The following is an 18,746-nucleotide window of genomic DNA, read 5'->3' on the forward strand; positions in this document are numbered from 1 at the left end:
GACGAAGCCCTAATAATTAACAATTTTACATATGCGGCTCGTGCTCTTCTTAGGTTTAGAGACTTTTTTTTTATAGCCAGAGAAACACTTGGGCTTGATGATCAATTTGGGCTAAACAATAAGCAAATCAAATAATCGGCAGAATATTCTGGAACAGAATCTGATGTTCCTTTAAATGTTGTGACATCTTCTGCATAATATTTTGCATAATAGTAGGAACATATCACATGTTCCCTTAAATGTTGCAACATCCTTTTTATCACACAAGCGCACGGCTGGAACAGAGACATGTGTTTGGAAATAATCCTTTTGGGCCGTCAAATATTATTGCTGAATATTCAAAGAATCTTCAGAGATCTAATATTAAAAATAAATCTTCCAAGAATTAAACAAAAAAACCTACAACGATGTCTGATCAACATGTCAAGACATCTTTCTTAACAACTTGTTAGGAAACATGTTTTTTCAAAATTTATGTATATCATAAATTCATAGACTTAACAGAATCCTGTGTTGAGTCTTATTATCATACGTGGGAACTCACAAGTGTGAGTGATTAAGTCTCACATCATATATTAATAAGTGAAATGTTGAATTTATAAGAGAGATGATATATATACCCGATGCCTTAAGGTCTTTGGAGGAGGAACGATGTCTGTCCCTTATAATTCTTGAGCATGTGTTGTTGCTTTCACCTCCCCTATACTCCCAGCAATGCTTATACTTTTATTAAATTGACTACATTAGATTGTGAATTATATTGTGTGAGAAGTTATTTTATAAAATGTGACATATCATATCGTCATTTATTATAAAAAAAAATTAAAATTACTTTTATGAGAAGGCAGCCATAAGTAAGATTTTCAAATAATTTTATTTATTTAAAAAAATTAAAAAATGATGTTAAAAATCAGAATCTAGTATACTAAGTTGATATAGCATGTTGGAGTTTAATTAAATATTATGATATTATTTACTTCTTTTGTATCTAAAAATTATATATATGTACTTAAAATTCAGTGTGTTTCCTGTGTGGTTTGAAATAGTTTTGAGGTAAATACTTAAAAGATAAATTTATTAGCAGTTTGGTTCATTTTGGATGAATGATTAAAAAAATCATATCCGATCTAATTTTATTCAGCTTAATTTGGATCGATTTTTGAATACCAAATTATAAATTATATATTTTATTAAAATTATAAAATAATAAATAATATATGTGATATAATATATAATATTAATTTTTTGCGGTTTTCAATTTTTTGAATCGATTTGCAATTTTTATTTGGATCGGTTTGAATTCGAGCACACCTATTTAAAATACTATAAATCATATTATTTATAAAAAAATAAAAGTTCAAAGTAAACTTACTCTTCCGATTTACTACTCATAATTATATTATCAAAACAAGATTTGAATAAATAAAATAAATAATTATTTTATTGAGAATACTAAATGCTTAGATATTTTGTCACTATACGAACTCTAGATTTATTTCGCGAAAATGACATAATGAAATATATATTGGGAATACAATATTTTTTAAATCATGAAAATAAATGTATGGTTTTAAATATACTTGCGTTTATATGTTCTGTCCGTTTTCAAGGACATGGACAGGCCTTGACCACTCATATGATGAGTCTTGATTATGTGTGTCAAACTTTTTTCTTACAATGTGTATACTTAAATATAATCTTGATTATTTGCAAGTAATTGCATTTTTTTTCTCTTTTACACCGCTTCCGTTCGAATTCGGTTTTTTTCGAATGTCGTCATTCGCAGAGACTTATTTGTCACTCGAGCCCAAACGTTTAATTGCAAATAATTGTATTATAAACACAATGGATCCTAACCTTATTATAAACGTATTTAAGTTCTTGTCAAAAAAATATATTTGTATTTAGTTAAACTAAATCTAGTATTATAATTTAATTTAGAGCAATGCTAACTAATATTCTAAAATATTCGTGAAAATTTATTAATTGCATCATAAATCTCCTAATAATTTTTAAAAAGAGAACTTATAAATTTATTAATTGCATCATAAATCTCCTAATAATTTCAATTTTCAAAATCAATGTTATTCATTATTATTCAACTTTTCATTTTTATTTACTGCTTATTGCTTCTGCATATTTAATTTTTAACGGCCTACTGTTTTTTTAATTTAAAAAAGCACTACATTTTCTTTTCATATATAGTTTAAAAATTATATTGTAAATAAAGTGTTTTCTTTTTATTTTTATTTATTTTATCAAAACATTTAAATATTCAAATTTAATATAAATTTTTATTTGACTTTTTTAGTATTATTTTTTCTTGCAATATTTTACTGTTAATTTTTTTATGAGTTTTTTTAGTTTATTTTAATTTTAGTAGATCAAGTTCTCATATTTAAATGATAATAATATTGAAATAAAGATATAATATATGAATTCTAAATATTATTTAATTACACGTATATCAATTATGTAGTGTATGAATGGAAAAATAAATAAATAAGTTAATTTAAGTCAATTTAATAATAAAACATATTTAATTACTATTTTTTAAAAGAATAAAAATATAGTCAAAGCTCATTTAATGCTCCTTATCCAGTGTCTTGGGGATACTGGTTAGCAGGGCCCTTTAATTTATTGATAATTGTACTTTCAAATAAAAGTTGGTTAAGAGTTCGGTCACATGCTGATAATAAAAGAATTTATATATTAGGGTTCTTGTGAAAATAGTGACTGAATCTTCGAACTTTGAAGTTGAAGTATGTTAGAACAATAACACAAATTATGTGAAGTGTTATAAGATCAAGCAATTTGTCTAATGGTGGTATTTAAATTAAAATTATCTGAAGACTCGTCAGAAGAAGATTCAAGATTTCAATGAAGTGATAAAGTCAAAGATTTGGCAAAGAACCAAAAGATTCAGAATTGTGATCCGATTCATAATCGTCGTAATAGAAGGAGGTTTAAGTTTGAAAATTGGTGGTTGGATGAGGAAGGGCTGCTGAATGTGGTAAAAGAGAGCTGGATGGCGGAAGGTCATAACACTATTGTGGAGAAAATCTCAGATTGTGCTTCTGATTTGGAGCAGTGGCAGAAATTGTGTGTTAAAAAAACAATGAGGAGAAAGACATTATTCGTGCAAAGCTGGAACATTATCGAGGAAGCACGGATCCGAGAAGTGTATCCCAGTATATGGAGGCTCATAATGATTATAATAAAGTCCTTATTCGTGAAGATACCTATTGGAGACAAAGGGCAAAGACTCATTGGTTTCGGGATGGTGACCTTAATACTAAGTTCTTCCATCGTACCGCGTCGTCTCGTCGTAATTTCCAAAAAATTAACATGCTTACTAATGAAGACTAGATAGAGTTCCGGGATCAAGAAGGTTTGTGTGAGATTGCTAAGCTGTATTTTGAGAAGTTGTTCGAAGAAAATTCGGGTTCCTATGCGCCGATGTTGTCTTTGATTCAGCCTGTTATTTATAATTTTGACAATGAGCTTCTTACTGCTCAGTTGTCTAAGGAAGAACTTTATGTGGCTTTAAAGCAGATGCATCTTGATAAGGCCTCGGGTCCGGATGGTTTTAACCCGACTTTCTATCAGAACTTCTGGGATATTTGTGGTGATGATATTTTTACATAAGCAAAACTTTGGTTAGATAGGTTTTTTTTCCCTCCACTCTTAATGACACAAATATTTGTCTTGTTCCGAAAAGTGGGAATCCCACTAGTATGAAAGACTTGCGGTCGATTTCTTTATGTAATGTGGTGTACAAAATCCTTTCTAAACTCCTTGCTAATAGATTGAAGAAGTGTTTGGATAAATGTATTGGGGAGGAGCAATCTGCTTTCGTTGAAGGAAGGTCAATCATTGATAATGCTATGGTTGTTTTTGAATTTATCCATGCTACGGGTAATAATGCCCAGTTGGCTCTGAAGATTGATATCAGTAAAGCATATGATAAAGTTGATTGAGGTTTTATGAGGGGGATGTTGGGTCGGTTGGGTTTTGCGGAGAAGTGGATTCAGTGGATGATGATGTGTGTCGCGTCAATGAGCTATTATGTGCTTGTGAATGAGGACAGTGTTGGACCTATTCAGCCAGGGAAGGGGTTGAGACAGGGAGACCCCTTATCTCTTTATTCTTGCTACAGAGGGTTTTTCAGCTCTTGTGAAAGGAGCAGTGGCACGTGGGGACTTCTATGGGATCCAGATTTGCAGAGGGGCATCTAGTGTGTCTCATCTATTTTTTTACTGACGACTGTTTTCTTTTTGCAGGGCAAATTTAGTAGAGGTTCATAACTTGGTGGAGATCCTTCAGGTGTATGCTAATGTGTCAGGCCAAGAAATAAATTTGTCTAAATCAGAGGTGTTCTTTAGCAGGAATATCAGTTTACCTGCCCAGGAGGATTTGGCCAGCATTATGGGAGTGAGTCTTGTTCTTGGTACCGGAACCTATCTGGGGCTCCCTTCCCTGATAGGTCGTAGTAAAAAGGCTATATTTGGGTATGTGAATGTCAGGATTTGGAGAAAGATTAATTCGTGGAGGGGTAGACCGGTCTCTAGAGCAGGTAGAGAAGTTATGATAAAGTTGGTGCTTCAGTCTATCCTAGCTTATGTTATGAGTCTTTTCCTCCTTCCTGATGGTATTATTCAGGATATTGAAAAAAATGCTAAATTCGTTCTGGTGGGGAGGAGGTAGTAATCGTAGTGGTATCAAGTGGATGGAGTGCGAGAAGTTGACAGGTTCTAAGCATGAAGGAGGGCTAGGTTTCCGTGATCTCAAGTCGTTTAATCTGGCGATGGTAGCGAAGAGAGGATGGCACTTGTTATCTAATATGCATTCTATTGTGGGTAGACTTTATACAGCTAGGTACTTTCCCCATACTTCTTTTTTTTAATGCTAAGTTGGGTATTAATCCAAGTTTTGTCTGGCGAAGCATTTGGAAAGCTAGGAAGATCCTTGCTCTCGGTTGTAGGTGGAGTATTGGTAATGGGAGGAACATTTATGTGATGGGTGAGCCTTGGATTAGGGGGATTACAGAGGGTATGTTGATTGGTCCTCAAAGACAAGATGTTTATGGTATTATGGTTAGTGATCTTTTGTCTCCTAATGGAAAATGTTGGAATGTCCCTTTAATTAAGGAAACATTCAGCTACGGGCTTGCGAATGTTATCCTCCAGGTTCCTTTAATTGATGATGTGATCGAAGATAAGTGGACTTGGAAAGAGGAACAAAATGGGTGTTATAGTGTTCGGTCGGGTTATAGGTTGTGGAGGAAGGAGCAAGGTGTGGCTGATTCGTGTAGGGTGACATGAGAGTGGAGTAGCCTCTGGAATGTTAAGGCTCCTAGCTAAATATGATTTTTTTTAAATAAGTATAATAAATTAATATGATGCTACCGTTGGAAACTTTGTGTCAATAAACACAAAGTAGATAGTTTATAAATTGACAAAACCCACTTATGAATTGATAATGCTTTCTCGATAGCAACACCACAGGGTCCTGTGAATAAATTGTCTCATTTAGTTTTTATATGGATACTATTGAGTTATTTTATCTCATTTAGTTTTGGAATGAATACTATTGGATTATTTTGTCTCGTATAGTTTTTGCAAACTTCATCTTGATCTCACTAAAATTTTAATCAAATAGGTAAAAAATAGACATGATTTAGATACCATATAACATGAAATTTTCGCACCACACATCTATATCAATTTATGTTAAGAAGTGCATTAATATAGTAGCCATTAAGATTTAGTCACATTATATGTTAGAGATTATAATCCCAACAATCTCATTATCTAGGTATAAAAGTTGACCGAATTTTAATTCGGAAATCTAAATAAATAACATTTGAATAGGCGTTATATGACTTATAATATAAAAAGCACAAAACAATCAGGCCCAACCCTAGAATAAGACAACAAATATGTTTGCATAGGGTCTCTAACTTTTCTTTTATTTCAAGACCTTCAATTTAGGAATTACTCTTCCCACTATAAGGGTTGCTCCCCTCCTAGTATAAAACCAAAACTATCCCTAAAATTCAAAAATATACTTTTGAACATACCCCAATTCACACGCAATCCATTTGTAAGTGAGCCAGACCCTAATTTATGACAAAAATCGATATAGAAATGCATCTCCCTATAACTTTCGGAAGTGTATTTTAAGAAACTATTGAACTAGAAACATATGTAGAAACGAAACAAATGCAGAAACAAAAATAAATTAACATCAATAAATGTTATGGCATACATTAAAAATGAAATATTACATAGATAATCGTTAACGTAAATTGAACAATACATTTCATCATCAAGTAGGAAGTTTCAACATCTTTATAATATCTTTGGTGAATCTTGTAACACCCTATTTTTTTATTAGATTTAATTAACTAGGATTCTTTGATATTTGATAATTGTTTGTGTGTTTTATTTAATTATTGTTTGAGTGATAATTATTTAATTGGGTGGTAATATATTATTTAGATAATTAATAAATGGTGGAATTTTATTAGAAATTAGTTAAATGGGCTTAGTTGAGTGAGAAAGATTATTGGGTGGGTTAAGCCCAATGAAATAATGAGAATTAGGAGAGAATTTTGTGTCATAACCTAATTAGAAAGAAAAGAGGAAAAAGATAGAAAGAAGAGAAGAGGAACATAGAAGAGAAGGAGAAGGGATTTGGAGATTCTTGAAGAGGGTGGATTAAGAGTTAGAGGTAAGGGTTTGAATACAAGTTCTTGTAGAATCTATGATTGGGTAATGTATGTATTGTGTGAATCTCTTCATTCTTTGCTATTTCATGAGAAATGTATGAACCCTAATTTTATGCTATTTTCTATGGATTTACATGATTAAACATGATTTTGATGATATATGTGGTTCAATAATGATGAATACTGGTTGTATTTGATGTTTATTGATGTTTGAAAGTGATTTGGAGTGGTTGAATGTGGTTTCCGCAGTTCTGTGTTTTGCTGTTTTTTCTGAAAATCGCAGGCCCCGCTAAGCGGAGCTGGTCCACTGAGCGGAGCTGCGAAAATGGAAGTTTCTGCCTAGCTCCGCTGGTGGTCCGCTAAGCGGACCCTGCTGTATGCAAAATTTTCCAAACTTTGAAATGTCATAACTTTTGATCTGTAACTCCTTTTTAGGTGTCGTTTGAAGCATATTGAAGCTTAAATAATTGTCTATATGATAGAATAGAATGGATTGACACTTGTTTGATTAATTATGATGATAATTGGGAATAATATTTACCTATATGTGTATGTTATGGATGAATTATGCATGATCAATGTTCATGGATGTATTATGTGATATGATAACCGTGAATTATGTGATTGATTGCTAAATTCTAATTGATGTTTGATATTGGTGGAATGTCATGTTGTGTAATGTTGTGCAAAGTTGGAAAGATGTGATTGTGTAGTTAAGAGATAGAGAGATCGTCTTAAATGCATGAGTCTTGTTTTGTTACACACGTACACAAGCATGAGTCTTTGAAAGTGGCAATGTTGGGTAATATCGCGAAGGTTATTTACTTGTCCCAAACCTAACGAGTATGGGGTTTGAAATCTTAATGAGTATGGGGCTTTGAGGTGGTTATCTAGTCTAGAGAGAATGACAATCAGCATGACCGAAAATGATAACGGAGGGATCCACATGCATATCGCATAGAGTCACACTTGAGTTGCACGTGTCGGATTTGAAATGTTGTTATGTGTGATTATATGGTATGAATGTGTGGATGTGAATTTGATTGATATGCATATATGTGGAATGATGAATCATTTAATATGAATTAGGGAATGTGATGAGAATGAGATATATGTGATTAATACATATTTGATGTGAAATGTGAAGTATATATATGTATGGGTGATATATGTGTATATATGTAAATCGTCAATATATAAGGTTGTGAATTTGATTGTGATGCTTAATTGTATTAAACATGTTAACTTTATATTAGAGATAAATGCATGTTTTGAGAAAAGTGAAGAATTGTGAAATGTATGCTTATTTATGTTGCATTTCCCATTATTATATTTTCTATTGAGAATTTGAATTCTCACCCTTCTGTTTGAATGTTACCCTTGGTTGGTAACGTGCAGGTTCAGAAGAGTAGTTGCTTGATTCGTGGCTTAGCCGGAGAGCTTCGAGGTTTCGTTTTGATTAGGTAGAGAGTCATATGCTCTGATCATGTAACACTTGGGGTTTTTTATTAGACTTATGTTCGTGTTTAAATATTGCTATTTTCTATGTTTTATTGAATATAGGATGTATGTGATAACTTTTGGATATGTTGATTAAATGCCGTTGTAGCCTAGAATTGTAATTTTCAAGTAACAAAGATATTAATGTTATTTGAATTTGGTAGATGAATATAGTATGGGATATATTCATTGAAATCTTTAATAGCAACTCAAATTGTTTTCCGCAAGCGTTTATGCATAATGTATGAGAACATGAGATTTGTGTTACAATATGATCTTTGCATATTATGGATGTTGTATGTGTGTTATTTTGGGATTTTCATTTTGTGAAAATCAACATGTGGCACCCTTTTTCCTTTATGCATGCTTACTCTGTTTGATCGTATGATATATATTTGGGGTTAGAAAATGGGTGTTACAAATCTCGCAATCCTTGCATCTATCCTGATATGTTATTTTGTTTCGTAATAGTAAAATGCACTTTATATAACAGTTAAATCTTCATCTGTCTTCAGCTCAAACTTGTTGAACTTTATCTTCCCATAACTATCAGTTGAGGGTGAATGATAATAGAGTTTCACAACTCTTCGATTGACAGAGTAAAGTTTCTCTAGTTTTGATTTTAGATCGACAAGACGCATGATCTCTCAGAAACTAAATTAAAGAGGGGACTTTTCTCTGATGAAATAGACAAAAGTGAGATATGGAATACTGAGACATTTTGTATGTTCTTTGTGTGTTTATGCTAACAAGTTTAGTGGCATCCATATTTATACAAGTTTTAGATCAATATGCTCCTTAGAAACCTAATCATGTCTCAGGGGATATTTTGAAGATTTACTTTCGGATACACCCTACTTCATTTAGTGAAATTAGGGCGAGTCTGGAAATGAATTTCCCAATAAACCCACGTTATCTTCTTTTTTTACAATATAGGGTGGGTATGTATGTATAATTTTGAATAAACCCCTATTATTGTTTTTTTTAATCAGGGTGCGTGTAGAAATGTATTTCTGGATTCACCATTTAGTGTTCACACAAAACCTATTTTAGAAACAAAACATGTTATAACACACAACAATGTTGAAAATTTTGGGAAACTGAAATATGCATTAAAATGTATACATTTGACATCGTTAATATTAATCCAACATTACTTATAAAACATCTCGAACCACCTAAATACATTATTGGAGAAAAACTCAAATGAATCAAAACATGTGTCACTGTCTAAATCTATATCTATGGGTGGTTCCGTCTTTTACTTTTGTTTATTTGACTTTCTTTCAATCTCACTCAACTTGGTGAATTTTTGCATCCAATCCATAAAATGATCTGACCAAGTTTCATCTTTATTTGTTGAATGAGTTGTTCACTCTGATGATGTCAGTGGTATAGGGCATCCTGATTTCAAATAAACTTATAAAAGTGCAGTGATTTAGAAAGCCACCCAATACACATAATTCGATCAGTTAGATTTTAAGTTGTCGCACTCCGAAGTGGAAAAATGTTACTGAGAACCCGTATCTTGTCAGATCAATATAAACCTTATTATACGCACTTTCTATAAGATGACTCATTTCAGAGAAGTGCATCCATTTTCCATCCGGTGTCGAATCGCTAACACAAGGAATAAGAGATTCGTGAACTGCATCAAACTTTCCTTTATTATTGATCTTACCTGATCAGAAGGATCGTCAAGGTCTGCAACGTGTTGGACTTCTGCGAACTGGGGGTGTACCTGCAAGGTACTTTGATGCCAAAGTGAGAAGAGAGAACAATCAGAGTGCCAGTACAAGATAAGAGTGAGAATGAATAGTGAATACCTGACCTTTTAATGAAAGAGGGTATTTATAGCCCCCAACGTTGGGCCAAGATTTCTTAATTCGGATAAATCTATTAGAGGCCCGCGTGCTAGGAAACTGCCAGAATTCTACGTGGTAGGGCTGAGTCAGCAAGTGACTCAGATTCTAGTTGGACAGAGCGTAGGATTAGGAAGGAGTTGCCAGAATCCTGCGCTAGTGGGTTGGACTACATGCTCTTTAGTGGACACGTATGTTTGATGCTGGTAACGGCTAGTGTGTGTGTGTGTTATTGGGCCTGGCGCGTAAATGGGCCTGGTGCGTAAATGGGCCTGGCGCGTAAATGGGCCTGCTCGGCCTTAGCTCAAGATTGTATCTGTTCGGCCCCAGAGTGTTGGGCCTGCTCGGCCTAGACTAGAACAATTATCATATAGAGTTGTGTATGATTCTTTATGCACATTCAACTATTTGATAAGATGTTCGCGAATAAGTGTATGATTCTCCTCTCCTTTACCAAGAAAAGTTGAAACAACTCAATAATCACACTTACCGTCACCCTTAACATTTACAATATGTTCAATGTATTTCTGCATGAAAATGGCACATATTTGATGTATAACATTTTTGCTAAAGGTGGTGAATGAGATGTTTTGCTAATGTGAGCTCCTTTGAAAACACTTTTTTGAGATTTTGAAGTTGGAGAATCCAGAAAAAGTTTGTTTACATGTTCAAAATAGGAAAGAGATTGCGTCGTTGAATTGTCACTCAGTGTTAGTTTGACTTTCTTAGGAGCGCCTTTTGTTTTTACCGGTTGAGACAATGGTTTCAAATTTGTGGTTTCTAGATAAACAATCTTCCTCATTTTCTCTTTGATGTGGAGTTTCATGTTGTCACCAGCTTTCTAAAATCCCTCTTGTATCACTTACCATTTTGTTAAGAAAGACATATTCGATTTAGTGTCCTTCATCACACCATAATCATCAAACATTAGCCTTTTTAAGTGAGTGTAAACCTCATCGATTCGTATTAGGCTATGAAGTTTCATCTTCTTTAACATTAAACAAGCCATTGGGAGACCATACGCCTTCCTAAGTGTAGAACCACAATTCAAGTTATCGGAACCTACTTTCTCAATTCGGCGATCGGTGACAATGACCTTCGGCGTGTTTTCTTTGTCCTTCAACAATGTTTGACACACTTCTAAAGCCCAAGTAACATTGTCCTCTTTTTCACTTTCCAAAAATGTACACCTAACAAAATAAATCTTTTTTGTATAAGTAACACCAACAATTTTCAATAGTGGAAGTCTGCGCTTTTTGCTTATATGTTGAATCAATAATGAGTACACTGGAAAATGTGTTAAACAACTTAAATAAATTAGTATGTGTCCAAAATATATCTCGAACGATTTCTCCATCCTGGCACACTTGCTACCTGGATACATATTGGTTATCATCCAGAAATTTCAACAATTGTTGCTTTTCAGTTTTATCCCCTCTCATCGTCTTGTTGCTACGGGTACGGACATTGTATACTTGCTTGGTATTTGAGATATTCCCAGGTCTTTTATGTTTCAAAGTTGCAAGTATGTTTTTGGGCTGCACCAATTTCAATGTCATGTTAGAAATCATTTTCTTCGCTTCAGACATAAGGCGACATGCAATGGGATGACCAACTAATTTGTGACATATGACATGATTATGTGTTCCACAAATCACATTAAATCTCCATTTATTATTTGTCAAAAGATATCCACACAACTTAAAAGGACATTCACATTTCATCAAATCCGTGTCATCTCGTTTTAACTTCTGGATAAGAGTTGTATACTTGCCACTTCTTTCGCTTCTTCTATATGAACCATTATCTTACCTACCGATTACAATGTCAAACTCCAATTTGGCAGCCTCCGTGCGGATCCATTGGAGCATATGATCACAAATAACAAACTCTTGTTCATTTGTAAATTGGTTGTCAACATCAACATGTTTGACATCTGTAGACACAATAGGTTTGAGAACAAAATCAAGTGCACCATATCTAAGGCAAATAATAACATAAAATACTTTAAAAAACTATCGAATTGAACTCTGAACTAATCGAAAAATACACTTCCGTATGACCTTCAACTAAAACTTGGAAATGTGTTTCCGGAAGCAACATTTATTTTTTTAGCTCAAATATTAATATAAGTAATAAGGAATGAAACAAATGTATAATATCTTAAATTTCAGCTTCTTTTGTTCATTTTGATGTGAAAAGAGAAAGAAAAATGTTGTTTTAAAGTAGAAAATTTGACTTTGTATAAAAGGAGGTTTTGATAGAGTTTGAACAAAATAGTATTTTTGATCATGAGTGACGCAAACATGCTTGATAAATCCGGAAATACATTTTCTAATTTGTAATGTGACATTTTTTCAAATTTTCACTTCACAAATTCAAAAGTGCACTTTCTGATTTGTCATTGTGTTATTAAATAAATAAAATTCTTGACGAGATGTGTCCAAAATACATTCTCAAACTAAATTTTCAGAAAATAGGGAGTGTATCTCACTTTGAGAAAATAGTGTTGAAATGAAATTTAAACAATTCTTGATCACATTACGTTTTCACACTCTAAATATTAAAATAATTAAAAGTAAAGAATGAGAAGCTACCCTGGTCAACAGCAAATTTTTTATTTTTTTTTTGAAATCTTGGGTCTTTAAGTTATTAATCCTTACTAGTGACAAGGGCCTTTAAGAAAACCAAATTACAGAATTTTAAAAACCACTAAAAATAATCCAACGGGGGATACATTACTAATTTACTGTATATAATGTGTACATGTATCATCGCCGGAACCGGGTAGAGAATTGATAGCTAAAATGTTTGCAGTTAATACATGAAACTATCAAGTATCAAACAGTCCAATAAAACCAGTGATGACCCTGCCTCATTGAATCATGTTCTTTTTACACTGTCACCAGCCATGGAAAGAAATCCTTCGCTGGCAAGAGTGGAAACTGCATTCCTTAGCTGTATTTGACATGAATTAGCTCATTAGTTCACTTATCCTTTAGGGATGAAGCACGCGTAAATACTGGTAAAAAAAATGTATTTTACAAGGGAAGGGGCTTACATCATTAAGATGAATTTCGTTGCCAGGGCTCTGATTCTTCAATTCTTCCAATATCTGCAAGATCATTTTAAATAATATTAGACCGCTGTCTTGTCTCAAACTGAACATAATCTATACTGAATGGTTTTATAGACCATGGTAATACCTCCAATAAACGCATGGACCGTCCTCCAATTTGCATCTTCTCCATGATTATGTTGCGAGTGTCTTGAACCAAACTTTCTCGTCTGATCCTTTCACTTGCCGAAACACCAGTAGTAATAAGATCCATGTCAATAGTTCCTGTGAAGAGAAAAGAATATGCTCTTAAATCATTTGTTTAGTGGAAATCAAGAGTACTGGGGCTTGTTCTGATAATTACCAGTTTTTATATCCATTGCAGACTGCTGCATCGCTACTTCCAGAAGCCGAAATGCCTCTAATACATCATGCTTTTCAACCTGTATGCAACAAGTTACTTGATAATTGAGCATGCCATTTCATATCAAGATATCAAGAAACTAAGCAAGTTTAACTAACCCATTCTGAGAAGCGTATCCTAGCCAATGCTTCACTAAGGCGTAACAAACTCTCAATCTGCCTCGGAGTTGCTGTAATTACCTATTATTTAATAGACAAGATCAACATATGCAGCACAGAAACATGGAACAAAAATATGAAAAACAGCATAATTCCAATATCAAGAAGTGTCTCATTTGTATTACCTTTTTGCTACTGCCAGTAAATTTTCCCCTACCCCTTATTTTTACATAGCCGGTAATCAATTCATCAGCAGCTTCATCTGACAGCTGTGGATGTATATGCTTTCGGGCATAGCTGACGTAATCAGTTAGTGTAGAAATATCCAACACATCCTGCTCCATGGTCTGCGATGATGGGCACATAACATCCAAGTGAGTATATAAAAGCAATCAAGTTTGAATCTTCACAGAGTAAGATGATTGCAAGATTTAGTCAAACCTCATGATCCTTAAAGTGTAGGGACACAATATGTTTGGCAAGTCGTCTGTCAGTCTGTTCATCAGCCTTGTCAAGTAATAAGTAAATCAAATCAAACCTGCCAAAAAAGAGATCAATTCAAAACAAAGTAACACTTGCAAAATTGTTCAGTAGCTTCTATTTACTTTTATAAAAAATTTGCATTATTTCAACCCCTACCCATCACATTCAATTTGATAAAATGAAACAGCAGAATCAATCTTCCATTGAATAACAATGGATCATAAAAAATTTAGGTAAGGCCAAAATGGATAGTCTGAGGTCTCCCCCTTGTATAAAGAATAGCATAAATATGTAGTCAGACTCATAGCTTATTTATGGTTATGTCCAACAACTAACCTGGATAAAAGAGTGGGAGGAAGGTGTATGTTGTCAATGACAGACAAGCGAGGATTATATCGTGATCCACTAGGATTAGCACAGGCCAACACCGATGTCCTAGCATTGAGGGAAGCAATAATGCCTGCCTTTGCTATTGAAACAGTTTGTTGTTCCATCACCTGGAGTAAACAGGGACAAGTTTAGTCACTTAAAAGTACAAGGCTAAGAAGGAATAGTTTGAAATGTCAAAATGTATATATTTCAAACAATACAAAGTTTTGGAGAAATAACAAACAGACAAGATGGAAGAAACACATAAGACAAAAAAACCAACCTCATGCAACATGCTCCTTGCATTGTCAGACATTTTGTCAAATTCATCTATGCAGCAGATACCTCGGTCGCTCAAAACTAGGGCACCACTCTCAAGAACCTGAAGATTTAGCAGAAATCATTAGGTTCTACCACATTTCTAGTTTACTAGACACAAGAGATAATGGACTTAGTCTTTACAGTTTCTCCTGTTTCAGGATCTTTGGCCACGTAAGCAGTCAATCCAACAGCAGAGCTCCCTCTTCCACTAGTGTAAATGCCACGTGGAGATAGTTTGTGTATGTACTGAAGTAGCTGTGACTTGCTTGTTCCAGGATCACCAACAAGGAGAACATTTATATCACCACGAAAGCTTGCACCAGTTGCCAACTTCAAAGCATTTCCACCAAAAAGCTGAAAAAAATAAAAACTAGCATGCTGAGAATACTTGACTAACAAACAACAAATGAAAAGAGTAGCTAGAAAGATGTGTTACCTGGCAAAGAAGACCTTTCTTTACATCATCTAGCTCCCAGATGTTTGGCGCCAATGACTTTGTCAGTCTTTCATAAATATCTGGTTGTTTTGATAGCTCCTTCAGTTGAGCCACCTAAAACTCAGACAAGCATGCAATTAGCAGGGTAACACTACAGGCAAATATTTCATTCAAGAGATAACAAACTGTACCTTTTCTTCACTAAATATAACTTCTTCTGCATTTCTACCCTGGCCATTGTCAGCCTCCATAGCATCCTCAACTAGCATCCGGGACTTTGATGTCTTCTTTATGTGAAGACAATCAATGTAAGTCTACAACATGAACGGGCAAAATAAATATGTCAATTAGACAACATGAAAAATGCAAAGTGAAGCTCTAAAATGCAAATGAGTTGAGAGGGTAACCCATACTTTGAACAATGACTTGACAGTTCTTTGAGTTGGACCCACCCTGACACTCATAGCCCTGTATATACCAGTTACCTGATGTACAAACAAGAAAATAATTGATGTGATGAACGCAAAAGCATATAAACATCTCTTTATCACCTTGTATATTGTTGTATGTTCTCACCTCAACTCGGTCACCTGGCTTTCCAGTATCCACCAGCTTGTCATGCATCAGCAAGCTAACAGTGTGAGGTGTTCCTCCTTCAGGTATTTCGTCGGGTGTCTCCTGGAGCCTCACAATTTGTTTATCGGTAAACCTAATTTCAGAGCATATATGTTATTATTTGAAGTTTCAAGGATTTTGGATCTGAAATTAAACTGGTAAATTTCTAAACTGCATAGTCATGTGATCAAGAAAACTTGTTTAAAATAGGAACTAATAACCATGGTCATCAGCCAATTTTCAAAATGTTGTAGTTAAATTAACCAGTGAGTCATAACTAATGAAGCATAGGTCCTCACCCTCTAAATCAAATAAAAGGAAAAAAAAACGTAAATAAGCTTCAATATAGATATCAAGCAAATTGCAACACTATCCAACAGTCAAATTTAAGTAGAATTCTAAATCATCGACTCAAAATTCACTTCTTTAAACAAATAAGCTTTGACTTACTTGCATCGGTTGTGAACAAGTGTCATTGAATTTCTGGACTGACACTCTTCCCTCAGGCATACAGTAGGTTCAGCTATTCGTCCTAAAAATCAAAGGAGCCAGTAAAACATTAAAGTTGAAAACATGACAACTCACTTCATGAATAACCAGAAACAATTAGTTTAATTACCCCTCTCCACAAGAACTGGATCAGAGCAAAATCCACACACAAGACACCTAAATATAGCTTCCCTAATTTCAGGTATAATTGAGCTACTCCGAATGATCATTCCCTTCATTGAGATCATCCTCTCAACATCTACAAAAGAAAAAGAGGCATCCACGTAAAATCAGTATATATCAATGTAATTGCCACCAACCACACGCACGGTGAAAAACAAAAAGTATAAGAACTAACCAGAAGGGTTTAAATTTCTCATAGAAGTTGAGGTTTTGAGATTATAAATCCTAGCCTGCACATGCTTCTCAAACAAGGGTTTCATTCTGGTAACCATGTTCATCAAAACCATGTCAAAAATAGCCAACACCTCAAGAGGATACCTAACCATCTTGGTATACAAATCAGGATCATGATCAAACACATCACGAGCATCAACATCAATAGATTCGCCTTCTAGTTCAATAACCTGTTTAATCAATTTCTCATACTTCCCTTCAGTATCCAAATCATCAATATCCCCCTGCGAAGTAGACTGTTCCCTGAAGTGCTTCAAAAACCTCTGAATCGCATCATTCACATCCTCCACACTTATGTTAGTACCCCAGACATAGGTAGGACCAGCATCGTCCATGTCATAACCGTCTCCGCCTTCAGATGACATTGGTATGTCGTCGGAAGTGGAGGTCGGCGTAGCGGGAACACGACGGCCAGATGGAATACCGCCGCCTCTGCGGTGGCGTGACGGAGTTGGGGTAGCATCAGAAGAAGCCAAGCGAGATCGGTTACCCTGCGGAGTTCCGTATGCCGACGGAGTAGTAGACTGACGGCGGCGTCTACGGCCGGGAGTGGATACTGTGTTGGGGATTGGACTGGAAGGGGGAATGTCCGGCGACGAAGGATCTGAAAAACGAAAATTAGGGTTTTAACATATTAAAAAATTAGAAATGAGCATAAGGATGTGGAAGAAGAGTGAAGTAAAATACAAACCGAAATCCATGGGGGAAGAATTGGAAGCCATAGCTCTGATAGTTCGAAGATTAAACGCGGCAACAGAAAATCGGAAGTATGTGTGTAGAGTGAAGAGGGAGAGTATTGAATAGCTGCAACTGCAAGATATGGCGCGGAAAGCGTACTTCTTTTCCCGCCAGAAGTTTGTGGGCTTTCTGGGCTTCGATATGGGCTTTGAAATTTAAAATGTGTACAGTTAAAGAAAGGAAGAAAATTATACCCTGTACCCCAACAATTATCCCAATACCCCAACAATTTTAAAAATATTCCAATTTTGTCCTTTTCTATTTTTTATTTTTACTTTTTACTTTTAATTATTAAATTTTTTTTTTACTTTTACTGTTTGTTTTGCACAACCGGATAACGCAGAAGTAAGTTTTTTGTGCTTTTTTTTGGATAATTACGAACCGGACATCACAATGCTGGGTGTTCCGGTTTTGGAAAATTTTGAAAAAATCAACCGGACATCCCAAGGCTGGGTGCTCCGGTTTTGAATTTTTTTGAAAAAAACCAAAATCCGTATGGGCGTCAAAGCTCTGAGCCCAAGTTGAATAAAACACCTAAATTTTCTGAGACCAACAGTAAAATCCTTCATCTCTCAGCTCTGTTTAAATTTTTGCTTTTGTTTCAGACAACAACCAAAAGACAACACCTCTCTTGATTATCCTTTCCAACGATTCTCCCTATTCAATGTTCACACAAACCTTGTTTCTAAACCACTAACTTAAATCCAACAAATTCAAGTACCAGTACCAAAGAAATATCATTAAAAAAAGGCAAATATCTACCGAAACAGAGTAGTGGTGACGGAATCCGACCGGAATATCTCCGATGACTGGAGGGCTGTGCGATTTGGTGAGCGTCGGCCATGGATTTCCAGTGCGATTTGATGATATTGAGCGCGTGTCGGCGGTGCGTGCGGTAGTCGTGGGCGGAGCAACCTTGTTTCTGAGTTCTATTCATTCTCCTTCTTCCAATTTCTTCTTATTTTTTCTATTATCCATACACAACCTACATAGATTTAACACACATCAACATAAAAGAGTAATTAATGGAAGGATAAGCATTACCGGCCGGCCATAGCGGTGCTACAGCGGAGGACGTCGCGGAGGTAAGCATAGTGGTCGCGTGAAAGTCTGGTCGAATCGGTGGTGGAGGGCTGCTCGGGAACGGCGGCGAGGTAACCATGATCTCACTGCCAAAACTGGAATACCAAGGATTGGGTTATC

The 18,746-nt window shown here is 34.9% G+C and overlaps 1 protein-coding gene across 1 annotated transcript; it reads right to left on the reverse strand.

The window, feature by feature from the left end:
• Positions 1–12,684: 12,684 nt before the first annotated feature.
• Positions 12,685–17,654, reverse strand: LOC131629996 (DNA replication licensing factor MCM4-like). The gene is made up of 18 exons (XM_058900796.1): positions 17,497–17,654; positions 16,747–17,409; positions 16,519–16,647; positions 16,350–16,431; positions 15,861–15,993; positions 15,698–15,769; positions 15,476–15,598; positions 15,285–15,398; positions 14,990–15,202; positions 14,811–14,909; positions 14,495–14,655; positions 14,117–14,213; positions 13,861–14,022; positions 13,676–13,756; positions 13,518–13,596; positions 13,302–13,438; positions 13,157–13,210; positions 12,685–13,053 (listed from the first exon to the last, which is right to left on the reverse strand). The coding sequence occupies exons 1-18, from the start codon at positions 17,525–17,527 to the stop codon at positions 12,979–12,981; spliced, it is 2,505 nt and encodes an 834-aa protein (XP_058756779.1). The 5' UTR covers positions 17,528–17,654; the 3' UTR covers positions 12,685–12,978.
• Positions 17,655–18,746: the final 1,092 nt, after the last annotated feature.

The sequence above is a fragment of the Vicia villosa genome, unplaced genomic scaffold (genome assembly GCF_029867415.1).
Source record: "Vicia villosa cultivar HV-30 ecotype Madison, WI unplaced genomic scaffold, Vvil1.0 ctg.000628F_1_1_3, whole genome shotgun sequence".
In the NCBI taxonomy this organism is placed as follows: domain Eukaryota; kingdom Viridiplantae; phylum Streptophyta; class Magnoliopsida; order Fabales; family Fabaceae; genus Vicia; species Vicia villosa.